General features: G+C 46.8%; 11 protein-coding genes across 11 annotated transcripts in view; 7 read left to right on the top strand and 4 right to left on the bottom strand.

Moving 5' to 3' along the window:
- Positions 1 to 179: 179 nt before the first annotated feature.
- On the bottom strand, positions 180 to 1,538 carry LY89DRAFT_696265 (FAD/NAD(P)-binding domain-containing protein; the record flags this gene model as incomplete). Its single annotated transcript, XM_018216817.1, has 1 exon — positions 180 to 1,538. The coding sequence occupies one exon, from the start codon at positions 1,536 to 1,538 to the stop codon at positions 180 to 182; it is 1,359 nt and encodes a 452-aa protein (XP_018073167.1).
- A 2,634-nt stretch (positions 1,539 to 4,172) lies between these two features.
- On the top strand, positions 4,173 to 5,816 carry LY89DRAFT_505360 (uncharacterized protein). The gene is made up of 3 exons (XM_018208011.1): positions 4,173 to 5,154; positions 5,206 to 5,573; positions 5,631 to 5,816. Exons 1-3 carry the CDS (start codon positions 4,555 to 4,557, stop codon positions 5,713 to 5,715), a joined length of 1,053 nt encoding a protein of 350 aa, XP_018073166.1. The 5' UTR covers positions 4,173 to 4,554; the 3' UTR covers positions 5,716 to 5,816.
- On the top strand, positions 5,634 to 8,289 carry LY89DRAFT_505370 (uncharacterized protein). The gene is made up of 4 exons (XM_018208012.1): positions 5,634 to 7,188; positions 7,300 to 7,517; positions 7,569 to 7,749; positions 7,798 to 8,289. The coding sequence occupies exons 1-4, from the start codon at positions 5,725 to 5,727 to the stop codon at positions 8,218 to 8,220; spliced, it is 2,286 nt and encodes a 761-aa protein (XP_018073165.1). The 5' UTR covers positions 5,634 to 5,724; the 3' UTR covers positions 8,221 to 8,289.
- LY89DRAFT_780813 (uncharacterized protein) lies at positions 8,263 to 9,975 on the bottom strand (the record flags this gene model as incomplete). The annotated part of the gene is made up of 6 exons (XM_018222422.1): positions 8,263 to 8,457; positions 8,517 to 8,669; positions 8,727 to 9,047; positions 9,101 to 9,411; positions 9,460 to 9,647; positions 9,776 to 9,975. 6 exons carry the CDS (start codon positions 9,973 to 9,975, stop codon positions 8,263 to 8,265), a joined length of 1,368 nt encoding a protein of 455 aa, XP_018073164.1.
- A 1,044-nt stretch (positions 9,976 to 11,019) lies between these two features.
- LY89DRAFT_505325 (uncharacterized protein) lies at positions 11,020 to 13,990 on the top strand. Its single transcript, XM_018208010.1, has 11 exons — positions 11,020 to 11,202; positions 11,255 to 11,282; positions 11,335 to 11,572; positions 11,625 to 11,770; positions 11,821 to 11,911; positions 11,958 to 11,990; positions 12,046 to 12,106; positions 12,154 to 12,766; positions 12,823 to 12,911; positions 12,979 to 13,195; positions 13,298 to 13,990. The coding sequence occupies exons 1-11, from the start codon at positions 11,171 to 11,173 to the stop codon at positions 13,946 to 13,948; spliced, it is 2,199 nt and encodes a 732-aa protein (XP_018073163.1). The 5' UTR covers positions 11,020 to 11,170; the 3' UTR covers positions 13,949 to 13,990.
- A 194-nt stretch (positions 13,991 to 14,184) lies between these two features.
- LY89DRAFT_643319 (MATE efflux family protein) lies at positions 14,185 to 15,983 on the bottom strand. Its single transcript, XM_018211793.1, has 3 exons — positions 14,928 to 15,983; positions 14,814 to 14,874; positions 14,185 to 14,764 (listed from the first exon to the last, which is right to left on the bottom strand). Exons 1-3 carry the CDS (start codon positions 15,797 to 15,799, stop codon positions 14,222 to 14,224), a joined length of 1,476 nt encoding a protein of 491 aa, XP_018073162.1. The 5' UTR covers positions 15,800 to 15,983; the 3' UTR covers positions 14,185 to 14,221.
- A 220-nt stretch (positions 15,984 to 16,203) lies between these two features.
- Positions 16,204 to 17,282, top strand: LY89DRAFT_683678 (Clavaminate synthase-like protein). Its single transcript, XM_018214743.1, has one exon. The coding sequence runs from the start codon at positions 16,317 to 16,319 to the stop codon at positions 17,250 to 17,252; it is 936 nt and encodes a 311-aa protein (XP_018073161.1). The 5' UTR covers positions 16,204 to 16,316; the 3' UTR covers positions 17,253 to 17,282.
- Positions 17,283 to 17,407: 125 nt separating this feature from the next.
- On the bottom strand, positions 17,408 to 19,810 carry LY89DRAFT_643313 (MFS general substrate transporter; the record flags this gene model as incomplete). The annotated part of the gene is made up of 10 exons (XM_018211792.1): positions 19,527 to 19,810; positions 19,390 to 19,469; positions 19,270 to 19,340; positions 18,923 to 19,214; positions 18,799 to 18,870; positions 18,692 to 18,745; positions 18,035 to 18,582; positions 17,861 to 17,954; positions 17,685 to 17,808; positions 17,408 to 17,634 (listed from the first exon to the last, which is right to left on the bottom strand). The coding sequence occupies exons 1-10, from the start codon at positions 19,618 to 19,620 to the stop codon at positions 17,408 to 17,410; spliced, it is 1,656 nt and encodes a 551-aa protein (XP_018073160.1). The 5' UTR covers positions 19,621 to 19,810.
- A 202-nt stretch (positions 19,811 to 20,012) lies between these two features.
- On the top strand, positions 20,013 to 21,730 carry LY89DRAFT_780808 (guanine deaminase). The gene is made up of 2 exons (XM_018222420.1): positions 20,013 to 21,220; positions 21,279 to 21,730. The coding sequence occupies exons 1-2, from the start codon at positions 20,177 to 20,179 to the stop codon at positions 21,699 to 21,701; spliced, it is 1,467 nt and encodes a 488-aa protein (XP_018073159.1). The 5' UTR covers positions 20,013 to 20,176; the 3' UTR covers positions 21,702 to 21,730.
- Positions 21,731 to 22,361: 631 nt separating this feature from the next.
- Positions 22,362 to 23,718, top strand: LY89DRAFT_706441 (uncharacterized protein). Its single transcript, XM_018217528.1, has 4 exons — positions 22,362 to 22,787; positions 22,844 to 22,951; positions 23,003 to 23,314; positions 23,371 to 23,718. The coding sequence occupies exons 1-4, from the start codon at positions 22,511 to 22,513 to the stop codon at positions 23,442 to 23,444; spliced, it is 771 nt and encodes a 256-aa protein (XP_018073158.1). The 5' UTR covers positions 22,362 to 22,510; the 3' UTR covers positions 23,445 to 23,718.
- A 1,602-nt stretch (positions 23,719 to 25,320) lies between these two features.
- The window catches only part of LY89DRAFT_780806 (uncharacterized protein), a 1,229-nt gene continuing 445 nt past the window's right edge, over positions 25,321 to 26,104 (top strand). Inside the window, exons 1-4 of the mRNA XM_018222419.1 lie at positions 25,321 to 25,515; positions 25,567 to 25,631; positions 25,686 to 25,811; positions 25,859 to 26,097. Coding sequence (XP_018073157.1) covers positions 25,459 to 25,515; positions 25,567 to 25,631; positions 25,686 to 25,811; positions 25,859 to 26,097 — 487 coding nt within the window. The 5' untranslated portion in view covers positions 25,321 to 25,458. The remainder of the gene's footprint in view (positions 25,516 to 25,566; positions 25,632 to 25,685; positions 25,812 to 25,858; positions 26,098 to 26,104) is intronic.

Raw genomic sequence — 26,104 nt, 5'->3', positions numbered from 1 at the left:
TGCCGAAGTAAAGTTCGCTCGCTTCATGAGAAAAGGAGGGTGATTCACGTGACCAGTGAGCGATGAAATCAAGAGCGTTGCTCTGTTCTGATATGGTCGATGTATGGAAGACTTATTATCATTAATTACATGGATAGAAGTATGATAGGGAGAGTCGAAGCCTACAGAAGCTCATCTCTTCAAGTAGCAGCAGCAGCGATGCCCGGGAGAAGCGCATCGGTGAACGTCCACAGCACGCTTGTATAATCGCCAGCCCAAGCCAGTCCAGTATAGAATGTTCCTTTCAGCCCTTGTAGCGCATAAAGGTTGGCATAAAATCCAGCAGCAATCGAGTCAGCGGTCACACGAAGGCCGAGTGGCGTATGGTTGCTAAGGACTTCGATAGAAGGAGAACTGGCGGGAAAGGTTCCGGCGCTTGACATTGCGGTGAGGTCAGAAAGGATCAGACTTTCGACATCCGCGTCTGTCTGTGATTTCGTGCTAACTGTATGGAATGTATGTAGTCCAGGGACGCCGCTGAAGGAGAATTCTTGGACGAATGGCAAAGTAGGGAGGTCAAATTCCGTGCCACTTTGGGTATTAATAACGTTGACGTCGTCTGGAACACCGTTGCGGATGATTCCTGTATAGTACGTGGTATATTGCCATTGGTTGAAGAGAGATGATTCGTGGTGGTTGAGAGTGAACGGCTTCATGTTGTCGGCTGTAGGTGGAATCGTCACAAGAATCTTCTTGGCTTTGATGAGCTTCTGGCCAGTAGGTGTCTGGACGGTAATTTGCTGAAGACCAACATCGTGGCGAGCAACATCGATGGTGGTGGTGCCGTACAAGACATCTGCGCCGAGTAATGCTGAAGCTTTGAGGTAAAGCTCGCTGTTGAAATGGTCTGCTGGAACCACAAACCCATTCTCCAATACTGCTTGGACTTCAGAGATCCCGAAGGTCTGGACGATGTAGATTGTTGGGGTATTCAGAATATCCCCTACCGACTGTGAAAAGGTCCAAATCGTTGGAACAGCAGCTTGAATTCCATATTTATTGACGAAATCTCCAAATGTGAGGAGAAGATCCGCTGGAATTGGACTAGGGAGATTATATCCTTCGGCGAGAAAAGGCCATTGCAAGATCAGCTGGAAATAAGTCCCAAGAGCCTGCCCTATGATTGTCGCGTTGGTGAATGGTGGTATAACATGCTTGCCGGTCTTGAAGTCAATATAGTCTGTGGCGAAAGGTGGTGAAACGGCAGGAACAAGACTGATATTAAATCGTCCAGTGAAGTTCCTCACGATTGGGCCGTCGACCCAAGCTTGTACACCATAGTCCACAGGGTATCCCGTGACAGGGTCAAAATACGTCTCGGTATGTCCTCCAAGTCGTCCAGTCTTCTCTATAACAACGACACTTTTGTTGAAGTCCTCCCTCAGACGTACCGCAGCGTATGTACCTGTCGCTCCTCCGCCAATGATAACAACATCGCGAGTGATGATGTCTTGAGAGGCGAATCCGCGCTCGAGGATGGAAGGTACAGCAATTGACATGGACAGCAGTCCAAGCAGGACTCCACTTCTGAGAATCTGAGTCGCCATTCTGAAGAGGAGGAAAGACGGTCAAGGTCGCACAAAAGTCCGGAAGCGCGAATTATTAGGGAAAGACTGTGGAATGAAATAAGGGAGCTTCATTTCTTCGGCGAAGGTTCTACATTCAAATGAGGTCTAGATTCCAAAATTGTCTCAGCGAAGGCTTGATCGATAAAAACGGGATTGACATTGAGAGACTTTGAGTGGTGCTGACATGGAACATGGGGTTGTGAGGAGCAACTAGCCGTCGGCTGGGTGCGCCCCTCGCTTTCGGCCATCCCAAAATGGACAAAAAGAATCAAATAAGGCTGAGCTGAAAGTCAACAAGCCAACACTGCAATTTCCACTTGAAGAGTGAAAAATTTTTTTCGAGGAGCTCTTTCGCTGACTCATTAATTGAGAATCCTCGAGGTAGATGAAGTTTGGAGGAAGTAATTTTAATGGTAATCGTCATTATCTGCTTAAAAGCGTCCTACGAGTATTATAAATCAAAGCCAGAGTCGGCAAGAACCTACGCTCTTTGATCTCATTGAATTTCGGCGACGATGATACATTGGTTGCCAAATGTCCGAATCGTCGAGCGAGACAAGTCTCTCCCAGACACTTCGAAAGTCTTTGTTTGATAAGCTATGTAATTTTGCCTAACGTCGAGAGGGAATTGAGATCAAGTTGGCAAGGATGACTCATCGACTTTCTAGATGCTCGTTGGCAACACAACAAGCTCGGAAATATCAACAAGAGGAACCGCAGGCAAAACAGCAGAAGTTTTTGCTGGTTGTCCGACAACCCGAAACAAAACTTGATTCTCCCAAGAAAAGGAAAAAATATCTGTATCAAATTGCATTCGAAGGCAAGCAGATGAATATAGACATAGAATCAGGGAGACAATGCTCAGGTGATGCGCCTGTTGCGCGCGCCGCCAGCATCTCAAACTATACAGTTCTATTACTACCCGGGTGTTCTGTACACATTCATCGCAATACACCGCGCTGATTCACAAATGTTATGTCAACTTTGAGGAATAAATAATAGACCGTGCAATTTGAACCCCGGATAGGAAATTTCAGTAGATGATCCAGTCAAGTCTTGTTTGAATAACTTGCAAACCCGAGAAAGTTCTCCGAAATCTAGTTTCATTCGTCAGTGCAAATATGTACCAGATTGAGACCAAAACCACTCCCATTTACCACGACTTCACACGCCTGATGTTCAACATGGTCTCAGAACCACGACGAGCTACATTATTGTTCAGGTTTTCGCCGGGAAGTCTCAAGTGGAGACTTGACTGGAAGTTTGTCTATACACACGGAAGTGATGATATGGGACTGGTTGAACGACATTCAAAAAGTGGGGTGTCCGCCTTGGGGTATCGATCGCGAAACGAACGGAGAAGAGCCAGGGGGCAGCCCTGGATTCTGCAGAAATGGAATTCATATTACAGTCGATAAGATCGAAACTCAAGATACAGAGAACGCAGCGCTAGGAGCAGGCCGGCATGGTATATGCGCTGCACAATGCCCCTGGAAGGCTTGCAGTTCATATAACGAGCTAAAGTGTGAATGACCCAAACACTCAGCTATGTTTGAATCATGAATGCACATGGTACATAGTGACAGAATATAAGCACCATGCTACAGAAGATTTTCTCAAAACAATAAGAAGGGAACTTTACCTCGGCGCAAGCATCGAAAGAAATATATACCCAACATAGTCGAGAAAGTTGTTTTCCAAAAGACGATAACATATATCGCATGCTCCCGAATGGCGTGCCTAGTATTCTCTCAGTTCTCGATGATAATGACCGTGTCGCGGGCTGAACTTGTTTGCGGGTTTGATGAGATTGGAACTCGCAAGTATGTGGCCGCGCAGATTCTTACAACAAGGTAGCAAAACTGATACTGAAAGTAATTACATAGAATCATTTAATTCAACATGCAGGAGTCATCAAAACCATGGCAATTCGAAAGAATGCAAAGACGCTGCACTTATGATTTTACTTTGCTCTGTTCCTGTTGCTGAAAGAATGAGATCAACACGCCTGAAAGTGCTGCCCTCCCCCCACTTGATTCGCGACCCAGAATAGGTGCTCCCACGGGTTCGGTACCTGTCCCAGCTTGTTGAGCTCGTCTAAACAAGAGTCTGACAAGATTGCCGGCGTCATTTACATCCATGCCATGATACTTCGTGGTGGGAACATATTGACCTAAGCACATAACTTAAACATTAAAAAAGAAAACGCTCTTGACTTAGGAATGTGACGACAACAAGCAGGATAAAGCGGAGGCTGAATTGAACGCTTTGTGGGGGAATGATAAATGCGCATAAGGATCATCGCCCCGGAAGGATTTATACGAACTTGCTGTTCATGCCGAATAGTGGGGCAAAGCTCTAGGGAGCTCTGTAGCTCTGTCCATCGCGTTTTGCATCAAAATACACTTCTTTCACCGAGATGAATTCGTTTGGTCGGTCAGCTTTTGACTTGTGACTCTTCTCAAGACATTTGGACGAACGACCGACCAAGCAGCCATTCAGCGACGATGCAGCAGGGCGGCAGAAGCCGTGGCGGCAGAGGAGTCCTGTTGGAGCTCTCAGCCTTTCCACACACCCTCAACGAAACAAAATCCGACAAGCACGACCGGTAGCACCGGCAACTCTCCATTGCTTTCGAATCCTCATCTGCCAAAGTCTCACTACAGCTGGCAACATAAGCTAATTGTCTTTGAGCACTTCCAGAACACAGGTGTGTAAGGCTGAGACGGTGAGGAGGGGCATTCATTACTACACACGACCTTGTCACTGCGACCGCCAGTGGCATTCAGATCCTACCTAGGCATGCATAGCGACTATACCGAGCAATAGAAACCTCTGCGAGAGACGAAAACTTCTTTGGGTACCACCGATATTCAGCCATCGATCATCCAGACCCTGCTGGTCATCGAAAGAGAGACTCGAGGCCAGCCTAGAAAGACAAATCGATATGCGAGCTTTTCATTGGAACAATGCGACTAGAAGGGAAGACTTGGCCAAAGCCATACGCTATGAACTAGACGCCGCACTCAAATGCCGCAATAAAGATAGCCACGAGTTCATCTGTCTGGATGATATCGAGAAGATCTGGACCCTCCAAAGAATACAGAGCCTTTCCAAAGGTCTGCCATGGGACAAACCTGCCTTGCACGAAAGAGCATTGGCAGACTATAGACTAGTGCTATCTGTATTAGTATGGATTCACTGGGATGGGTGGAGCGACTTTGGGAAGGTATTTTTGGAGCACGTTGATCGTAGACGTATATTTGATCGAGAGGATAGATATTTGCCCTTCGATGCTACCACCGAGCTACTTACTCAACAAAACCATAATAACGAGTTTCTCAAACGACAATATATCTTCATACCCATTGAACTAGCCGAAGAAGGATCGAATCAGCACGCCACGAATAAAGACGATTATGAGGCTCTTTACCGAATGCCTTTTCTGGACACAAAAGTGATAGGAACAGGTGCAACTGGAGACGTTTTCAAGGCACTCATAGCGCCAAAGTACTTCCTCTATGAACAGGGGCACCAAAATTTAAAGGTATAGCTTAGTCCGATTCTTGTGAGCCAAGATCCTAACAATGATTATTAGCCAATGTGGGTTGCTATCAAACGAATACAACGATCGGATGAAGTTAAAGTCAAGAACTTTACCGCGGAACAGAAAGCTCTCAGGGTCTTCAAACAGTGTCTACAAAAGCATGAGAATATCATGCATAGTTTCTTGAGTTTTACGCATGGCGCCCATTTCGTCATTATATCACCACTTGCAGATCTTGATCTTGCGGCCTTTTTTTCTGGCGTTTACGACGGGTTCGAGGCTCGTCAGCGCAGTTTCACTCCTTTCGATTTATTTCAAGAAGCAGCTTGTCTCGCAGGGGCTCTCCATTTCCTACACAATGGCCTTGAGTTACGAGGAAGCAAGATAGCATGTGCGCATCTAGACTTCAAACCTGATAAGTAAATGGCCCAAATCCCTTTACTAAGTTAATGTTTCTTATATGAGGGCTCTGAAAGCCGGGAGGCGAGCAGAACCAGGATTTATTGCAAACGAAAGCTCTTGAGACAGCTCCCGGCTCCCGGCTCCCAACTTCCTTTTTGATGTTTTACTATGCTAATTCGTTGCAGTATACTGGTGAGATGGACCTATAACGCTCAATCTACGTCGGTCGGTCAATGGCTGATTCACGATTTTGGGACATCTAAGATCAAGGAATCAGTCGAAGAGACAGGTCCTCTCGCGCCTGGAGACTTTCTTACCAGATTTTCGTTGACGAAAGCCCAGAGATCTCCCAGTACATTTCAAGCACCGGAGGTTCAGAACAGCACAGACAGAACCACAGGAAGAGAGAGTGATATGTGGTCTTTCGGATGCATGATTGCCCTCGCTCTTGCCTTCGCTCTCGGTGGTCCTCGAGATGCCACTGAACTCTTGAACGTAAATTACGATAGTACGATAACAGATCGAGTTCCTAATGATTGGTTCTATACGAAAGTCGACGGAAAACCTGTAACCAAAGAGGCAACCTCCAGATGGTTGAATAAGCGCTCTGCAGAGAGGCCGGAGGATAGGTGGATTGTGCGAATCATTGATTTGGTCCTAGAAATGCTTGTCATAAAGCCTACAAGCAGGCTGAAAGCTGAAGAAGTTCAAGATCAGTTACATTTCATTTGCAGCGAGGAATCACAGCGCATGGCAAAGGTATGCCGCTGGGCCAGGCCACCATCGCCACCGCATGTTGATGCTCGACGAGTAGCACGCTCCAAAGATCCAGATTCAGGTCTGCATCCCGTTGAAGCACACATTGGCTATAGGAACTCAAACACGCCATCTTCGTGGCCTCAAAGGCAAGATTATTATCCCACTCTGAGCTCTACTCCCGGCCCTTGGCAACCTACAAGCAATACTAGCCGGCAGTCTATGCCCTACTCGCCAATATATGGATCATCGTCACCTCCACGTGGTCAAAGCACACATGGACAATCATTTCCTTCGCTGAGTAGTCCGCATCTTGCGGACAATAGGTACAGACAAAGTCCGGCACCGCCTTGGAGTCCAAACTACTCTTCTCTGGGATCTGATATCGCGAACGACCCAAATCTTTCGGTGGCTCCTGCTGGGAGGAAGCCAAGTATCATTCGCAGCGATACCAATAGTGTGAGTCAAGTCTACACACCCTCGAGTGGACCTACAGTACCAAGATCAACTAGCATGTCGAATCGGTCAGACGAGAGCTCAAGCCTAGACAAAGCAGGTGCTCTGGTGGGAAAGAGATCTTCTTCGAGCGGAAATGTAACTTTCACCAACTTAGCATTCCCAGATGGGTCATCGAAAAGTGTGGTCTGTGGAATCAGCAATCGCGTTGCGTACATGTCAGCCACGTCAGTACTGGTGCACAACTTCAGATATCACAATTCATGGGTCCCAAAGAAGCCACCGAAGAGCCCTGATAGTGCAACATTCGGCTTCTATGCGCCAAGGCCTATAGAGTGTAACCCTGGGTTTGGATGGGATCTGATAAGCTTGTGCGGAGATTGGCTTATACTTCGTGCCAACAATGGGGCCGATTGTAGAGTAAGCATTCACACCCCGCATCATCATAACTAAACGTAACAATTATTTCATGCGAAATGTTTCAAGAATTCTACGTTCACCTTGAGAAGAAGACTGCTGAATCAATAGTAGATCCTAAGATATCACTGTTCCCGCAGAAATCTGGATAATGTCGGAGTCGCCTTGGAATTCTGGACAGAAACTCCATTCTCTACCAACAAATACGGCATGCCAGCACCTGACGCTGTAAACGCGATCGCAATCAGGGTGTTAGAGATCAAAGTTAACGTTCAAGGAGATGTCATCTTCATGCTTGATGATGGTCTCTGCCTCTATTCTGCTTCGATGGGGTAAGTAGTCTAACAACACGTCGACACCGAGATATTTGCTAATCCATACAGGCTACACTCCCTTGTAATCGAAGGACAGCTCCGACGGGCTTGTTTTAGTTGCGACGGTTCACATGTTTTTGCATGGTCAAGGTCATCTGATCGTACTTATGGCTATCAAAATCGATGGTACATCTGGCATATCAATTCCACAGCAACGCCACTCCTGACACCAACAAGCCAATGGACGACTGTGAGCAACTGTTCATCAGCTTCTTGCCGATTGACTAACATGAAACAGGCAAAACATCCAGGGCAGGGCAAAGACACCCTGATATTCCCCTTTCCAAGGTACTTTGCTGCATTCGAGATACCTGATCGTTTATATCTCATTGGTAAAGATCGAGAAAGCCCTGTCGTTCAATTACAAAGCCCAGTGGATAGTATCTCTGCAGGTATCAGCTACGACGTCACCTATGAACCAGAATCCCCAGATTCCACGTCTCAACGCCTGATCCTGGTTCAACAGGATTCGAGCCCACGAATTCTTAGTCTACCCCTGCTCCCTCAAGTTCGAAGCTCGACCCCCTCAAAACTTCAAGAGCTACAACTAGCGTTTGATGCCAAGACGCATGGAGTCGCAGTTACGAGAGACGAAAAAGGCACATATGTTGTCATATCTCATCCAAAAGGTGTCATCGAGCGTCGGAAAATCTTGATATGAATGAAATTTCCCAAGCAATATCGTCTATTCTTGGGCATTCAGTTACACGAAGTTCAAGTGTTGCAATGCAGCATCCTCTGCTCTCTTCTTTGCCTGTTTCCATGTTCTATACTTCCAGTATCCAACAGTCAAGATGGTCAGGGGTATTGTAAGAGCAAAGTACAACCAGAACTGATGTGAGATAACGAAATCCGAGGTACCAGATTCGAAAGCAAAGAGATTGGAGCCAAGAAGGCCCTTTGCAACATGATGTCAGTCGATCTTGCACTGGAGATCAAGTTGGGAGTACGACTCACAGAAATGAACGTTGCGGGCAAGTATATCAATGTCACGAACGTGATGGCACGGACGGTAGCACTGTCATCGACTGTATCTTTGGTTAAGGTCACCAGATGGCCGTTAGACTCTGCCGATATTTCTTGGTTCTGCAAATTCAAGCCATCTGCTAGCTGCCAGGACGTCAGCGCAAAAAGTTTTTGTATATATGCATGAGTCAATCTACTTACAAACTTCGTCATATTTTCGATTCGTGATTGAAGGACGTAACAGCTTTCTAAATAGCTCTCAAGCCGATTCTGAAATGCTCTGAGGTGGTATGACGACTTGGACTTTCTCAACATAATGTTCGAGGAAGGACTTGTTTGGAATCCTAGATCAAGCGTGCTGCTCATCTCCGCAATTGATCTCAACGTCTTGATTGAAGCTTGGAGTATCGTTGGGATAGGAATTAATTTGCCTGCTAAATGTCGAAGTTGTTGTAGTGTCTCGAAATTGAGCATGGTGTATTCACTGCGGTCCCGGAGCTCGCTAGTCATCAAATTGTCTTCCTAGTCAACGGCTTAACATATGTGCAACTCTACAACGGGGCAATATAACTTACTAGCTCTAGAAACTGTCTTGTCATATCGTGCAAGTATAATCGCCAGTTATCAATATAGGAAGAGAAAACCAGGAGATGCAGTCGCAAAGGGTCCGCATCTACTGCTTCACCGGCGTCATCTTCTGACGTACTCTCTTGCAATCTTCTATATGCCTTGGAATTCGGCATCGGATGTAATAACATCCACATATTCGTCAGACCAGTCGTTCCAACACCTGATATTTTGTGATATACACCAGTCTGTCGTACAGACCAAGGGTCTCCATGTGCTCTTTCATTTCGCTCAACATACCGGAGCTGGTAAGAAGTTTCTGCAGTCCAATTAGTAAACTTCCGATACAGAAAGACGATTCATTTACCATATGACATTCCATCGAAAGTATTGTAGAGTCCAACTTCCGAGACCTCATCGGACGAAATTTGCTTATCTCCGAAAGCACAAACAACGTCGAGAAGCTGTGGATTTATCTCGTATCGAGTGAGGATTTTCAGCAGCGACGACTTCGATATTCTTAGAGGAGATAAAGAATTCGCTTGCCATATTGAACTGTGATTTATATCAGCTTTTGGAGCATATGAGATCTATCACGTGAAGAGATTACTTGCACTACTTGAAAAGTTGGCGGGTTCAAACGATTTTTTAGGTAAACGTCCAATGCATCTTCACTCTCGAACTTCCTGCTCAGGAATCCTGAAGATATCGAGGACTCGAGAACTTCCACCTTTGTCCCTTTCGAAAACAATACGTCGGATAATCGATCGATTTGTTCCATACACGCTGAACTGTCGACTGCAATCGAGTCGAAGTCTTTCAGGCTCGCGGGGTATCTCAGCCAATCCGCCTCGACCTTTTCGAACTCGCCATCGGTCGACATGCTGATGACGATTTAATTGCAGGAGTAGAGCTGAGAACGCTTCTGGATTGCCGTCATTGTCCAGCTCCGTTAATATTCAAATTACCAGACGGCGACAGATTCAAAGACCTCACTGCGCCTTGTCAAGAGGCTCGAATATCAAGTCACGTCCCACCTTTCTGAGATTGCGCGCGAGCACAGCCGGGCGAGCGCAATGTAGCCATGTCGCAGAGGCGTTCGCCCGCTTCATTAAAAGACTGCCAATGTGGCTACATACACCGTATTGACAGCGGCTGATCGCAATTCCAACAGCCTCACCCACACCTTGCCAATGAAGACTCGACCCCATCCACCCCTCACTCAAGCCACCAAACCTCACTAAACGCTTTCAGACACAGCTGCGGCGACCTGTTTTCAGGACTCAGCGTCTCGATTTATGATCGTCCTGCCTCACAGTCAACAACTGGGCTTTGAAAGTGCCACGCAAACTTGCGTGAGGCTCTTAGCACAAGAATGCGCCTACGTACCTCAATTCAGCCTGCAGAGTTTCAGTGCTTGAAGATCGTGGGCAAGATCATATATGACTTACGGGAGTTAACTTTCGTGGTGCGAAATTGATCCATCTCTCTGATCTAGTCTGAGGCCTGGTAGTGAGACAACTGCTCTGTTCCAGTTGACAGACACCTACACTGATGCGGAAATCACGCTCCCCAAACAATTCCACGAGCTTATTTCGCAGATGTTCTTCGCTGATATATCCTGTTTCCCGAAGTTCGGTCGTGAATCTGAACACGGCAGTAGTCGCCATTGACGGTTCAATCTTGGTCGCCGGTATCCAACCTAATCTTGAAGTTTCAACGGCGGAGGTGGGAGCGGGACACCCAATGTTCTTTATATGTCCCAGGCCGGGCTGACTCAATATTGCGGTCGCAGCCGTCGAATCATCTACCGTGGTGGCTCAATGCCCTTTTTATTCTTTTTCGCAGGTAACCAATTAAGGAATTATTGTCTTGCGGTTGACGCGTACCTGTCCCCCACCTCCATATTTCTCATTGTCTTTGCTAATTCGAGACACCGGTTTATTTGAGGCTTTAGTCCAGCCTTGAAGGACTCAGCCTCTCCATGGGACATCTTTTCTCTGTTGACTCCTTGCGACCTTTCATACATTAATTACCAGCATGTGAATCCGTTTCTTGATCCTTATACTTCTACTGATATGGCAGCGTTAGTAGGTGAAGACAGCTTGCTGTACGTAGTGCCCAGTGCCAGAATTCAATAAAAAGCTAATTCAAATCTACAGGCGCCAGCTTACATCATGGCAGATACTGGTGAGCAGCCTGGCTTTGAGTTGAGAAAATCGTGGGGCTTACTCGACTATAGTTTATAGCCATAGGTGGCACCGTTGGAATTGGATTCGCGACGACAAGCGGGGAGGTCCTTGCTATATCAGGCCCGGGAGGATTGCTCATCGCCTTCGCGGTAGTGGGGCTTGTAACGATATTTGTTATGGAAGGGATTAGTGAGATGATTGTTCTCTGGCCAATACCAAACGCGATGATGGAATTTGTGGCCGCATTTGTGGACAGAGATCTAGCGGTCATCGTCGGTATTGCATACTGTGTGCCAAAGTTCGTTGCTCTTCACGAACTACAAGCTAATCGGGTGCACAGGGTATACGAACGCTGTCACGCTCGCTGCAATCATCATTGGGGCTGCAGATCTGCTAGATTATTGGGATATATCTTTTCCAATATTGAATGTTGTATTTGTGGCGTTCCTGCTTGGAGTGCTTGGAATTAATGCTTTTGGGGTCAAGGTACTGTCTCATCTTTAATCATAGGTCTGAACTCTGACATTTCGTCCCAGGTTTTTGGATGGGTAGAACTTGCTGGTGGCATCATCAAAGTCCTACTAGTAACGACAATCTTCATAATCATGATCTGCATAAATGCAGGTGGTTAGTATTTTGCATACGTGGAGCATCATCAAGCTGACGCGAATAGTTCTCGGTACTGGCCAGCGTATCGGAGCCGAATGTAAGTCATTACAATGTTTTCCCAGGAGGAGAATCGTTTTAATGGTGAAATTTAGACTTCGCCGATGGTGTTCGAAACAACCCAGAGGTGGCCCACAGTCATATCGAAGCAGTACTGTAAGTGTTGAGCTATGTTCCTTGTGATTATGCTAATATTCTCATAGAATGTGTATTCCTCTTGCGATATTCTCATACATCGGCGTCGAACTTATCACTGTTACGGCATTCGAAGCGAGAACGAATCGCGAGCTGCAATTTCCTTCCAAACATATTGCAGTTATCATTTTCGTTATATACATGGTGAGTATTGGAGGATTTGCAGCAAACATCGAGTGGTTCAACCAAAATCTTCCTCAGTTTTTATCGCAAGACCGCATCAACGTTACCGCCATTCCCGCAGCGAATCTCAACTCAACCCTTGGACATTTTCCTCGCAGCTGGCAAGTTCTACCAAACCTTCATAATATCACAGCGGCTCCCGTAGTCGCTGTTATGGAAGCTGGAGTTCCTGTCTTACCTGGACTGTTGATCGGGTTCTTGATTTACTCTGGGATGAGTGCTGCGAACACCGCGCTCTATGTGTCCTCGAGAACGCTGTATGGACTCACACGACAATTAAGACAAGACGATGATCGTTTTGTCAAACGTACTATTGCGAAGCTCAACACAGTCTCTCCAAAGACACGGGTTCCAATTTGGGCTCTCATCTTCTCATGCTTCATCTTCGCTGGTTGGCTCCCATTTGCACATTTTCAGTCTAGTTTTACTCAGGAAGAGGTATGCGGCTTGTCTCAAGCTCTCTCTCATTAAAGATTTTGGACTAACTCTCACAGCTCAAACAAACTCTTGTCGCCATCGGTAGTGTCAGTTGCGTCTTGGTATGGGCTTCGCAATGTCTTGCATTCATCCAATATAATAAATGGTAAGCATGGCTAGCCGCTCATAGCCCAGATCTACGAGTAGCCCACTGACATCTTACGTTACTTCAGGTTATGGAAACATAAACAACGACTAAGAGATCATCAAACCATGAACAGATTTGATCGGTGGCATCCCAGGGGTTTCTCGACCTATCTCGTTAGCCTGCAACCATTCCCAGCCTATGCTGGATTGATTTCCTGTCTCATCATTGTGGTTGTTTTGAATGCAATCAGCATGATCAACGGCGAAAAACTGTTGTTTAAAGCTTTGGTGAATTATCTGGGTGTAAGCTGGACTTCCAATTACTTCATGATCAATCTCCCGTTTTCATGTTCAATCTTGTTCTGCGCTGCCCTAGACTCTAAACTAATGAGGATGTCTACGTAGCCAGCAATTTTGATCACTATATTCACCATTCTCAAGATCGTCAGAAGAAGGACACCTGGTTGGGTAACACTCGGAGATTTTGCACAATTGCGAGAAACCCTGCTCAGACTCGACGGTCTCATAGAAGGTGGACGTCCCATCACCCCTCCCGAGGAGCAAGGCGGCAACGTGCCACAACTCAACTACAATCCACCATACGGCGGCAATATGGGGCCACCTCCTGTGAACTACGGAAGTGGATACCAGAACAACGGCTACGCTGTTCCACCTTACCAAAATGGCACCGTCATACCACCGAGGCCAAATCCATCTCCAGCTGCAGGCTTCGCCATGCCACCTACTGCGGCACAGATTGAAAGGCAAGGTCAAGGACAGAATTCCCAGAACCACCCTTCTTATCAATCTCTGGATCCCCGCTCACAGTCGCCCAATGCTGATTATGAGCTTCATGAATTCGGTTCCCCTGTGAGTCCAGTGGGACAAGATACTTACAGCGAAGTACATAGCGAGTCGGCGACTTCTGACGTGAGACACGGGAGTATGGTGAGCACGATGGACGAGAGATTGACGCCAGGCCTTGGCTATGCAAGGAATGATGCGTTCTTGGATGCTGGGTATCCACGACAACCACAAAGAGGGGAGCTTTCTTGAAGTGTGGGACTGGCATGCTTCCGAAGAAAGAAGATTTGTGTACTATGATTGTAAGATGATATAAAAACGTTCATGGCAGGCGTTTATTGGTGCTGCAAGATACCATTGGGATAACAGTCAATACTTTCTTGTTTTGTTTCGAAGTTCGAATAGATTTGACGTAGCTGTAATAACAGCTTTTGATTTTTGGTGCATGCTGATTTTCAACCTGGCTTTTTCATTAATCAAAAGTTTCTATCATTTTCAACTACGCTTTATCTTAGATCTGTCTGGCTAGTGCCCATGATCTTGCTGTGAGACGGCTTCTACCTCCTTCTCCCAATTAATCAAAAGAATGCAGATCGTTTGCACAATCAACAATACTGCGCTACCTATAACAAGTCCTCCCCATAGACCTGCCAGACCCAAGTCCAACTTGAAGCAGAAGAACCAGGCAGTCGTCATACCAACACCATAATACCCCAAAATATTGCTGATACCCACCAGATGCACCTTGCCAGCTCCTCGCAAAATACCACACGCACCATTGTTGGACAAGTCCAGGACCTGGAAAAGAGCTATGACGGGTAAGACGTGGGCCGCAAGTCGCACCACTGCTTCCTCGTCCGAGAAAAGATAGCCAAAAGAGTTTCTGACAAGCATGATGAGGATAAACTCAACGATTCCGAAGATTAGAGACAATATGTAAGGCATTCGAAGAGCGAACTTGACACCACTGACGTCGCCTGCTCCCATTAGGTTTCCTATACGATGACTTGAGGCCACACTAATGCCTATTGGTATTGTGTATAGAATGAGGTCAGATGCCATGACGATCTGAGAAAAATTAATATTACATCAACCAGTGGAAGTCTGCGATACATACTCCCTGTGCGCCTATCGCGACTTGATCAAGTCGAGCGGCCATCAATGCAAGGATCTCAAAGCTGGTTTAGTATCAGCATAGGTAGGTGCTTACGATTAGCTTTGAGAGACTCGCCTGAAACTTTCTGCAGCTTGTGTGACAATGCCTATAATTGCAAGATTCGCAAACCTCGTCCAATCTGTCAATCTTCCTTTTCGGAATCCACCCCAGCAAGGTACGGACTCCGGAATGGTGGTAGTATAAACCAAAAGACACACTACTGTACTAAGGTGGTAGACTGTATGTGCTAGAGGAGCACCAAGAAATCCAAGGTCTAGAACTCGCATGAGCAGAAGATTGGCTCCAAAACCAATGATAGCGGCAATACCGATAGCCCAACCCGTCTGGAAGCTATGTCCTTGTACCTGCAAGAATTTCTTCAAACATTCTGCCATGACTTGAAATAAGCCTCCAGGAAGCAGGACCCGTAAGAACAAGCCAGTATCCATAGCAAAATCTTCATCCTGTCCAAGTCCGACAAAGAGCCGTCCCGAAAACCACCAAAGCGGTACAATGACAATAGTGTAAATTGCCGCAAGAATCAAGATTCCACGCTGGAGATAATTTCTGAGCACAAAAGCCTTTTCTTCCGACTTCACTGCTGTGATGGCTTGAGAGCAAAGCGTATCCAAAGCCGTGGCACCTCCTAACCCAATCATTGAGCCAGTGCTTGATGCAAACATGTAGCCATATGAAACCACGCCTAGCTCATATGTTCCCAGCGAACCGGCGATCAAGATACTGGAGGCTTGGACGATATTCTGGAGTGCAAATGACAGTGCTATGGGGACCGAAGCACGGAATAGTAAAAGAATTTCGGAACCATATTGAGGCTTCTCTGATGGGTTGACCGCTGGTGCATTTGCTTCATCGAGGAGAGGGTCTCCCAAGAGTGGGGTTCGTTCTGTCGTTTTTGTAACTTGGGCTGGCAAAGTAGGAGATGCCATAGTTTGGAAATCAAACACTCAAAAGTTAGACGTGTCCGCACTATGCATATACCAGCACCAGTTTGATGTTATGACAAGAAGAATGATCCAGACTTGACCTGTGTGCGAAATCGGTCTAAGCCTCTCGGCTAATCCATAAACGTAAATAGGCTACAACAGCTTGGCAGCGTGGCAATTACTTGGAGATTCTGTGGACATCCATTTGAGGTGGTGCGAGATGTATTTGAAGGTGGGGGAGATGCAGTAGTGCTCGGCTCGCTGCTGGTCTCGCCTATAATAGGAGGCCTATGATAGGTAAGCGAGCTGACCTAGGTACTACAGGTAGTGTGGGTACAGATAGTGTGAAACTGAGCTGCAGTCCGATAAGAACCTCCCTAAGCTTAGGAGATAGTGTAGAGCGGCACCGTCCTCCGAAAAGCTTGTTTGAGACGAGATAACACTCACTCCTTCAAGGTCGAAACAAGTTTTCTATTGAAAGCCTCCATTTTGTACGATTTTAAACTTCAGCCCTTTCAAGATGCCATTTCCAGTCATAGATATTTCCAATATTGACGACCCTCAACATCAACTCACGATAGCACAGCAAATTACGGACGCCTGTAAGCAATGGGGATTTCTTCTCATCAAAGGTCACCCCATCCCGCCGAGTGACATCCAAGAGATGTTCTCCCTTGCGAAAGACTTCTTCTCGCTTCTAGACAACGAAAAAGACCCATGGCCTATCAACAAGAATCAAATCGGCTACATGGGATCTTTCAGAGACAAAAACAATGACGATAAGATGTCGATGTGGTTCGGAGGTCTTCCCGGCGCACTCGAAAACAACAGTGAAGCTCTCCCTCCATTTTGGCACACCAAAACCCAGAGAATCGAGGCTTTCAAACATGAATGCCATGCTCTGGTTCTCAAGCTTCTTGTCTGCTTCGCTATTGCCATGGATCTGCCAGACAACGACTTCTTCGCGAAGGCACATCGCGAAAATATAGGTAGAGGCAACAGCTTGAGGATGTTGATGTATCCCGCACGAGACAAGAAGCCGAAAGATGTTGGCTCGAGAATGGGACAGCACACAGATTCGGGATCAGTGACTCTTCTGTTCCAGCAGGCAGCTGGCCTTGAGGTTCTTGCGCCAAGTGGAGAGTGGGTGAAGGCACCTTGTGAGAGAGATTGCATTCTGATCAATCTCGGAGATGCACTTTCGTTTTGGTCCGGAAATCAATTGAAGGCTACGTTACACAGAGTTACGTTTGATGGACTGCCGCATGACAAAGAACGTCAGTCAATGGCTTATTTTGGGGCTGCAAATCCAGATACAGTGCTGCAGCCATTGTTGTCAGGTGTGACGATGGGAAAATATTATTCTAATGGGTTGTGCGTTGAGCCTGGGATCACCGTGGGGGAGTTGAACAAGCAGATAATGACTAGCATATATGGGCCGGCAGTGGCTGTTTGAAAGGTTTCAATAGAGATTACTATTACAACATAGTGAGCTGTATGTGTTCAAGAACTGCGTCCTCAGCCAAATGTTTTTTGGGGCCTCGACAAAAAGGCCTCCACAAGCCTACAAACCTAAGAGGCGGATGAAATTCTCGATGTGTTTCAAAAATTCTATCCCCTTCGTGCAGGCTGCACCTTGGCATAAGCGGCGTAGCGACCCTTGCATAAAATCCTAAGTTTCTTCCCCCAAATGATTATCGGTACACACAACAGCATCACGAACAGTGCAACACATCCGAGCAGGACGAAAGTGTTGTACATCCCCATGCCCTCAATCCAGGGGCTGACTGCGAAAACGATGCACGCAGCAATTGCATTGCGTACGAAGCAGACACCAACTAAGGCATCCCCGGAGAATCTGGTGACCGTTAGTGAAAGATTCTGGGACAAATGGGGATGTTGCTTGCCTCTTCGTAGGAGTCCATTAGATATGTCAAGCTCAATGCCTGGATCGATGCTTGAGAGAATCCGTAAAGAGCCACTCCTGCCATAGGCGCTATCCAATGAGCATCCTGGCGGGGACCATTAGTCTGTTTCCAAGGCTTGTGACAAAGGGGGTCTTACATGTGCCAGAGCAAAGCCATAGAGGAAGAGACCTGCAGGTCCAACCAGCGCAGGGAAGATAGCAAGATATAGACGCATTTCCGGTTCGTAAATACTATAGGTATGTTAATTCAACGAAGAAGCATCGAGGTTGCTAGGATGCAAAAAACCACACGAGTGGGAAAGTTTGCTCACCCGTCATTTCGCTTTGCCAGCTGGATGATAGACCAGTCGCTCAAGGGGCCCGAGTAAGGGGCAGCAACGACCGCACCAATAAACGGTGCCAGATTCAGTAATCCGATCCCACTTGTGGAAAAGTCGTAAGGGTCTGAAGAGAAGAAGTCTGACTCGGTGGTGGCGACAGCGGAGATCCACGAAAGGAATGCGCCGTATTGGAGTGCCGTGTAAGCGACTCCTGGGATTGCCAACATCAACAATGGGTTGTAAAAATGACGTAGAAAGTCCTTGAATGTTCCGGGAGTCTTGGTGATTAGTGTCATTCGTTGGCGATAAGATTTCAATGGAATCGAGGCATCGATTTGTCTCGTCGAGTGTGCTGCTGTGGCGTTCTCGACTGGCTGCTTTTCGTTGCCCTGGACACCTTTCTCGCCTTCGCCAATCAGAACTTCAGATGTGGGTACCTCTTTACCTTCGGACATGACCATGTACTTAGTTTCCTCATAAATGAAGAGGAAGATGACCATAACAATGCCGAAAAATATGGTACACCACCAATATATCCACTGAGGCAGATTATTACTACGCTGCCAAGCAGAGGGAGCATGTCCAGGGGACTGCTTCACATCGAAACCAAGAAGGAAATAATCCAATAAGAGTACCAAAATCACTCACCGGCCATCCTTGAGATTGAGCTGAATAGCCTGCCGCCACGGGAGCAAGGTAGACCTGAAAAACTGTTAACATCTTGAGTCATGAGCTTCTCGTGAAATACTACGTACCCCCACATTGACAAAGATCAAGTAGATAGCGTTCATTGTTCCTCTTTGGTGAAGATAGAAAAGGTCGTTGATCTAGCAGATGTAAGTCAACTAAAAGCTGAGTTTCGGAACCAGAAAAGCCCACAGTCATTTGCACAATCGTATCTGCCACAGCTCCAGCGAGACCCATGACGAGATTAACTCCCATCATACTCACGTAAGTACGCAATCTTGCTTGCCAGATCGTAGTGAAGAACATCACAAACGTCGTGACAATATACACTGGGCGCCGACCATACTTGATGGAAAATGGGATAAACATTAGACATCCCAAAGCAAGTCCGGCACAGTTGAGTCCGAAAGTATTGTTTAGCTGGCCATAGGTCACGCCGAGTTGGTCGACGTAGTCTTGAAATACAATGACTGGGATATCTTGACTAGAGCGAGGAAAAGCTTAGCGATTTATCGATCTACTGATGTGGAAATTCTCACAAGGCAAAGACCATCAGCACATAGAATGCGACCAACGAGAAGTTGACGATTTTGCGGAAATAAAACCAATTCTGGGAGACAGTGAGCAGATGTTGGAAGTATAATTAGCTTTACATTTACCAAAGGATCATTTGGATCTTCCGACGGTTGCGGGTACAGGACCAATGTTCCATCTTGTCCATGCTTCAACTTTGATTGAGCTGTTTGGTCTTGTCAGCTATTTCATTGAACAGTAAATGAAGATAAGATGTACTCACAATTTTCAAGAACGACAGTTCCCGGTGCCTCGATGAAAGTCACTACTGCTCCAGATTCAATGTCCGCAGCGCTTCTTTCACTCGCACCGACCATGATGGAGAAGGAATCTTATCCTCACTTCAAGAATGACTTCGTGCTCCACGTATCTTCTCGAAAGGTCGAAAACAAAAGATTTGAGAAGATGACTACTCTTTATCCCCGTCGCTATTGCCTTCTTCTTTGCGGATATCTTCGTGCTTATCTGGCAGGGTGGTACTAGCAGAATTCCATGATTAACCCGGAGATAGGCGGCGGGAATGACTCAATTCGGCAACCGCATGTAGGTTCCATGACAGACTTTTCTCTCTATTATTGACGCAGCAATCATAGACCCTAGAAGATAACAACATAAGCTTTGAGCCCCGCACTCGTCCTACTCAGTTACTTTCAAAGGTGGGAGCGGTCTCGTCCGAGGGATCAACAAGATAAGGGGAAAAGGGGCTAAATTTTAGGCGAAGTGGCAAGTCGGCAAACCCCACCTTTGTCGACAGGGGAGCTTCAAGCTCGACGCATTCATGAAGCTTTGCAAATATTTCGAAGTCTGTTGACGGCCCTGAGCTTAGTTGATTCAGCGGATTGTGAATCTGGACTCAGCCGAAATCAATTCAGAATGGGTTGTATCCCTCGATTGTTCAAATCGAAGAGGAAGTTAGATCTGCCTCCCCCACCTTACAGTCCTCAGGCATGTCAGACTCGGGAGCAACTGAGGTCAGAGAAAGTTGGCCATGGCAAGCAAGTCTTCTTTGGCCGTGTCGTACACAGCAAGAGTCTGAAGCATCTGGAAATATTCAACAAAGCAGCTCTCGGTGTCGACGAAACTGGCATCATATGCTTCTTGGACAGCACTGTCAAATCTGCCGCCGCAGCTTGCAAGAAGTACTCCGGATTTGAGAATGCTCAGTGCACTACGCTAAAGTCATTGGAGTTCCTATTTCCTGGCATGATTGACACGCATATGCACGCTCCGCAATGGCCCAATATGGCTATTGGCATGGAAGGAAATTTGCAGGAATGGGTAGAAGGCTACACCGATCCGATCGAACATTCATATAAGGATACCGACAAGGCTAGAAGAGTGTACGATGATATGGTGCAAAAGCTACTTGAGAACGGGTCAACGACTGTGGCATACAACAGTTCGCCCCACTGGGAAGCAACAAATGTGCTCGCAGATATGTGTCTAAAGTACGGACAACGAGCAATTATCGGGAAGCTGTGCATTGACTGCAATGCTACACATGGGAACATTGAAAAGTCTCCCGAAATATCCCTCGAGGATGAGTGGAAAGCAGTTGAACACATTCGCAAGATCGACCCCGACGAGAAACTTATATCTCCCTGTATCCAGCCACGAAATGGTTCTTTTGTAACTCCACCTCTTATGGCCGGTCTTGGGAGAATGAGTAACGGTGAGCCTGGGTCTAAGAATATTCACATTCAGGCTCACATGTGCGAGACGCTGTTCGATATTCGAAAAATGAAAACTGTGCACCCAGGCTTCGAGAATTATTCTGAGATGTATGATCACTATGGCTTCTTGCATGAGAAGACCATCCTTGCGCACTGCATTCATCTTTCGGACAGAGATATTGAACTTCTGGTTGAGCGCAAAGCTGGGGTGGCACACAATGGAAATAGTAACACCTGCCTAACTGTAAGTCGCCTCGTCTTGTCTCGAGATATCAACACTGGCTGAATTTGGTACTTTGCAGGATGGCGAGTGTAGAGTCCGCGAGTTGCTGAATGCAGGTGTAAAAGTAGGCTTGGGAACGGATTGCTCAGCAGGATATGGCGTCTCGATCCTGGAATCGATGCGGGCCGCGAGCAATGTGTCTCGACATCTTGTAATTCATAAGGATGATCCATCTTTGAAGCTCAATTTTGAAGAGATCGTGTTTCTGGCTACCATGGGCGGAGCTCAAGTATGCGCGATGGATGACAAGATCGGAAACTTTGAGCAGGGCAAATTGTTCGACGCTCTCGTGATTGATGTTGGCCAGAAAGATAATATCAATATCAGTGGCTGGGAAGAAGATGATCTTGCGTTGGTCAAGAAGTGGGTGTTCATGGGTGACGATAGGTCTATCAGAAAAGTCTTTGTTAACGGGAAACTCGTTGCAGGGAAAGATATGTAGTACGACGTACAGTATGCACTCTCCCGATGAGTCCTCTTGCCCCAAGTTTTTTTGTGAGATCTTGATCATTCATCCGAACTCATTGTCCCTGCTCCATTTCAGAATACTAAGCGAAGGGGTTGCATGGCCGCAATCACGACTTGAACCCTCCCCACAGGCTTGCCGCAAATTTGGGTGGAGCTCAAAAACTGGCACCGGATTCAATTTCCCATTAGGATGATTCAAAATGCTAGTCGTGTCTTGCCATGACGCAAATGAGCCGCATTTCCGCTGTCATGTCTCAAGCTTGGTGGATCAAGAAGATCTTCCAAAGACCATACCGTACATTCAAGACCGGTTGGAGTATCACATGAGTCGCAAATCTCATCTGTCAGCGATCAAACTGGGCGATTCGCTCACTGGCAGAGTTCGCCATAGATTCTGACGTGAAACAATCGCCCGAATGCGGTCTATTCGCGGAGACGTGCCGTCGGACCCGCCATCGGAACTTCTGTTCCAAGTCTGTCTGGAAGACCTTATGGGTACCCTGTGGAAGATCAAAGCCCCTTCCCACCCCGCAAAAGGAGAAAGATGCGGCGCAGGCTCGCGAAAAGTTGCTGTGGATCTGTGCATAACAAGATCTCAAACACGACTTGTTTCTTGACTGACCCCTTCGGCTAATTCATCCCTACTCCAGTTGTGGCCTGTTGACCAGCATTTCGTACAGCTATGTTCAACGGTACTCTGTCGCTCGCTGTTTGGGGACTTTGATTTTCATCTGACTTTCTTTACACGACGCTGGCGTTATACTTTTAATTCACTTCAACAACATGGCTGGCCAGCTCAAATACGAAAATCTTCAGCTCGACGACCATGACGACTCGTCAATTACGGAGGTTGATGAGTCTTTGATGGGAGACGAGAAGCATATGGGATATAAGAGAAAGTCAAGAAGGCCGACATGGTGGTCAATTCTCAAAGGGTCTCTTGACACGGTATTATTACTGGTGATTGTCGCATTGCTGCTCCAATATCAGTCTCCGAAAGGGACCCCAAAAACCAGTGAAAATGAAGTGGGAGGAGATTTAACGGGTGTTGGACCACATTGTAAGAGAATCGCTGGAAATATCTGAGGCGATAGCAATCCTCTAATTCTCGGATAGTCTCAAGCCAAGTCACGACATTTCACATCAACCAGACCTTTGCACCGTACAACACAGCAGACTTTTTCAAAGATGAGGTGTTGACAGCATGGAACCAATTAATGCCTGGTGAGTAATTGTGGCAAGAACATTGAATGAACACTTTGCTAAAGATAATAGTTGGAATGGGCTTTCAATGGGTCAACGATACACACAGATACCACGACCTACCTCACCCTATCATGTGGCCAGACAAGACAGTGTTCACGACCTCAATGACCCATCAATTACATTGCCTGTTCGCCGTTGTCCAAACTTACTCTGGTCTCAAATCGAATACAACATTGCCCGAGGATCACCACTGGCACATGATTCATTGCTTCGACTATATGCGTCAAGCCATCATGTGTTCCGCCGACATGGCGTTGGAGGGACTGGAGACCACGTTCCCAGACCACAATGGAGGGTCAGATGGATGGGATTCTAAGCACAGTGAGTTCAAAGTACGATTTTAAAGTAGGAAGAAAACTGACCGAGTTCCTCAACAGTATGCAAAGACTACGGGCAGGTTATCGACTATTTAGAGAGTGTCAGGGCGTATGACGACCAGCAAATTTATTGAGACTGGAGCGCTTTAAATTCATGAATTGTTATTTATTTTCACTATTTTCAGTGGAATTAGGTAGCGAGCTACTCATGATGAACGCAAGTAGCAAGCGAACAGCATCAGAAACCGAATGTCGAGGAAGATTGGCATAGAAAGTCTCAGTGCACAAAATAGAAAAGTTCTAAGCTTTCTTCATGGAACTCTTGAGAATTTCTTGTGAATATAAGCGTCTGGTAGTGGATAAACCTATAAAGATAAATCTTATCTATATCCTGTAGAATCTGATTTCGGCGCCAAACTCCATCGTTCCTTGGAAAGTTCTTGCAATGTTCACTATTCTGGGTTTCGCCAACAGGTATTTAGTGGCAGACTCTCGCCCACATAAAGTTCTCAAGCATTTCAGTGTTTGTGACATGAGGACAGGAACCAACGTTGAGATTTGCCTAATGCAACAGACTTGCGCTTTTTCGAGAGACATCTTCGATCTATTCCCCCTGCGTAAATATTGGCAAAAACAAATGCAGTGGCCAGAGTTCGTCCCAACGCCACACGCCTTCGCTGTGCAATTGAATGCGCCGTCTTTCAACGGTCAAATCACAACATTCATCATCGTTTGCAACAGTATTACCAATAGCCCACTGCCTGACAGCAACTAGCGATCAGAAGGCTTTTGTGTAGATGTGTTTATTGCGTTTGTAGATTCTATTGCTTCAACTCGAAAAGGTCGAGACCCTCCTCAACCTCTTTGAAAGTCGCAGAGTGCTCCCCAGAAGAAATTTCGTCGTAAATGGGCTCAACGCCCTCAATTTTTGCAATTCTATCGCATCATAGTGGATCCAGATGACGGGAACGGCAACAGCAGCATAATCCTCCTCTAATTATCGCGAAAATCGCTCATTGTACCGAGTAAGGACGAACTCAAGACATTATGACGGCGTCAAAGTGAGAGAATGCTTCATCGACTTTACTTTGCATCATCTGCGCCATGGCACCGAAACCAACTTGACAAAGAGAATCTCATCCATTGGGATTTGCGGGGTCGATTCGACGTCTTGAGAAAGGGTAGGTGGAGGCGAGGAAGCGCAAATCAAAACCGTGAACAGACTTAGGATGTTGCAGGTGCGTTCTGAGGCGTAAGACGTTCTATATTTGCTGTGCAAAGTTAGTCTCGGCCTGGTATTCCCGGACCGTGAAAAGTTGGCCGTTTCATCTTGTCCTAGTACGAGCTTCGCGTCGCCGAATCACAACACAGAAAATTTACCGCTTTTAGTAAGCGTAAACAAGAATTCCCTTGCAAGATCTGCGGGGGATCGCCGCCTCTTGTGGAATCCTCCCATGTTTCCAATTGACTGGGACAATGGCACCCAGTACCGCGCTATCAGATCGCATAGGACGCAAGCCACAGCCAGACTCCACAAAGCGGGTAACTCAGACCAACCAAGCTTCAGCCCATCTCAAGGGGGAGTTTTATCTGATCTTTTGAGTCATGCTTGACCGAATCCGTACCGACTTTGCGACTACTCGGACGAGTCACTGGAAGAAGGCAAAATGGCATCTCGACACTGCCCTCCGAGAAAATCTTGGATGATTAGAAACAGCTAGGATTTTGTCAATGTCATGCTCCGTCGATGAAACCTCATCCTCGAATTTCCGAGGATTGGGAAGGAAAGAATTGCCATTCCATCGGTTGTACGTACCTTTCTCCAGTTTCACCAACAGGGTGAGTTCCTCTGAATGCGACAGGTCTGCAGAATAGGCACGGCTTTCTCTTCCCGGTTCAGATGTCGATGTGAGTGGGTCTCCGGTTGCAGAGAGACCGTGAGGGAGAAGAGGAGTATTAGTACTCCAGAGGCCCGAGTTGATTTGAGGCCTTTTCTTCTCAACTTACTCATTTCCTCCTCCTTTCTTCTCAAACCTTCTCTTGCAGTCTTTTTCGTTCCCGCTGCCGGCAGCCCGCATTTAACTCTATTCATTCATTTGATTTTTACCTCAAATTACCTCACGGTCATTAATATCCAATCAGATCACCATGCAGTTCACTCAATTGTTGGTATTGGCCTTGACGGTCGCGGTCCAGGCTGCCCCCGTAAGTGCATACATAGTTTATCATGGTTCACTGGACTGACCTACTGTATAGATTGATGGAGAGGTGGGCTTGGAAGCACGCCACCACAAGGGCGCCACCGGTGCAACTGGAGCTGCGTAAGCAATCAACTTCTTTGTTCCTAGAGAGAGCCAGGCACTAATTTGTTGTAGTGGAGCGAAGGATGCCGGTGCAGGAGGCCTAGCTGCTTTGTTCGGAGGTGCTGCTAAAGCTGGTGCTGCCAAGCGTGATGAAGAACTCGAAGCAAGACACCACAAGGGAGCTACTACTGCTGCTACGTAAGTACCAGACTTCTATCTTTTCTCTCAGTACTGACATACTATAGCGGTGCCGCAAAGGGTGCTGGTGCTGGAGGCTTGGCTGCATTGTTCGGTGGTGACAAGGCTGGTGCTGCGGCTCGTGATCTGGAAGAGCTTGAGGCCCGTCACCACAAGGGAGCTACTGCAAAGGGAGCAAAGAAGGCAGGCGTTGCGGCTCGTGATCTCGAGGAACTCGAGGCTCGTCACCACAAGGGAGCCAAGAAGGCAGGTGCTGCGGCTCGTGATGTCGAGGAGCTTGAGGACCGTGATCT

The sequence above is a fragment of the Mollisia scopiformis genome, assembly GCF_001500285.1.
Source record: "Mollisia scopiformis unplaced genomic scaffold LY89scaffold_9, whole genome shotgun sequence".
Classification (NCBI taxonomy): domain Eukaryota; kingdom Fungi; phylum Ascomycota; class Leotiomycetes; order Helotiales; family Mollisiaceae; genus Mollisia; species Mollisia scopiformis.
Note: the sequence above shows the minus strand (reverse complement) of the source record. Positions and strands in the feature narration are given on the sequence as shown.

Bases quoted from the DNA above. Each gene is read 5' to 3' on its own strand.
- LY89DRAFT_505360 (XM_018208011.1), top strand. From the start codon at position 4,555: ATGCGAGCTTTTCATTGGAACAATGCGACTAGAAGGGAAGACTTGGCC. The intron at 5,155-5,205 runs GTATAGCTTAGT...AATGATTATTAG, and splicing joins AGGGGCACCAAAATTTAAAG to CCAATGTGGGTTGCTATCAA. The intron at 5,574-5,630 runs GTAAATGGCCCA...GGGCTCTGAAAG, and splicing joins CTAGACTTCAAACCTGATAA to CCGGGAGGCGAGCAGAACCA.
- LY89DRAFT_505370 (XM_018208012.1), top strand. From the start codon at position 5,725: ATGCTAATTCGTTGCAGTATACTGGTGAGATGGACCTATAACGCTCAA. The intron at 7,189-7,299 runs GTAAGCATTCAC...AATCAATAGTAG, and splicing joins ACAATGGGGCCGATTGTAGA to ATCCTAAGATATCACTGTTC. The intron at 7,518-7,568 runs GTAAGTAGTCTA...TAATCCATACAG, and splicing joins CTCTATTCTGCTTCGATGGG to GCTACACTCCCTTGTAATCG.
- LY89DRAFT_505325 (XM_018208010.1), top strand. From the start codon at position 11,171: ATGGCAGCGTTAGTAGGTGAAGACAGCTTGCT. The intron at 11,771-11,820 runs GTACTGTCTCAT...ATTTCGTCCCAG, and splicing joins TTAATGCTTTTGGGGTCAAG to GTTTTTGGATGGGTAGAACT. The intron at 12,912-12,978 runs GTAAGCATGGCT...ACGTTACTTCAG, and splicing joins TTCATCCAATATAATAAATG to GTTATGGAAACATAAACAAC.
- LY89DRAFT_643319 (XM_018211793.1), bottom strand. From the start codon at position 15,799: ATGGCATCTCCTACTTTGCCAGCCCAAGTTACAAAAACGACAGAACGA. The intron at 14,875-14,927 runs GCGAGTCTCTCA...ATACTAAACCAG, and splicing joins CAAGCTGCAGAAAGTTTCAG to CTTTGAGATCCTTGCATTGA. The intron at 14,765-14,813 runs GTATGTATCGCA...AATTTTTCTCAG, and splicing joins TCGCGATAGGCGCACAGGGA to ATCGTCATGGCATCTGACCT.
- LY89DRAFT_683678 (XM_018214743.1), top strand. From the start codon at position 16,317: ATGCCATTTCCAGTCATAGATATTTCCAATATTGACGACCCTCAACAT.
- LY89DRAFT_780808 (XM_018222420.1), top strand. From the start codon at position 20,177: ATGGGTTGTATCCCTCGATTGTTCAAATCGAAGAGGAAGTTAGATCTG. The intron at 21,221-21,278 runs GTAAGTCGCCTC...GGTACTTTGCAG, and splicing joins ATAGTAACACCTGCCTAACT to GATGGCGAGTGTAGAGTCCG.
- LY89DRAFT_706441 (XM_018217528.1), top strand. From the start codon at position 22,511: ATGGCTGGCCAGCTCAAATACGAAAATCTTCAGCTCGACGACCATGAC. The intron at 22,788-22,843 runs GTAAGAGAATCG...ATTCTCGGATAG, and splicing joins AACGGGTGTTGGACCACATT to TCTCAAGCCAAGTCACGACA. The intron at 22,952-23,002 runs GTGAGTAATTGT...TAAAGATAATAG, and splicing joins ATGGAACCAATTAATGCCTG to TTGGAATGGGCTTTCAATGG.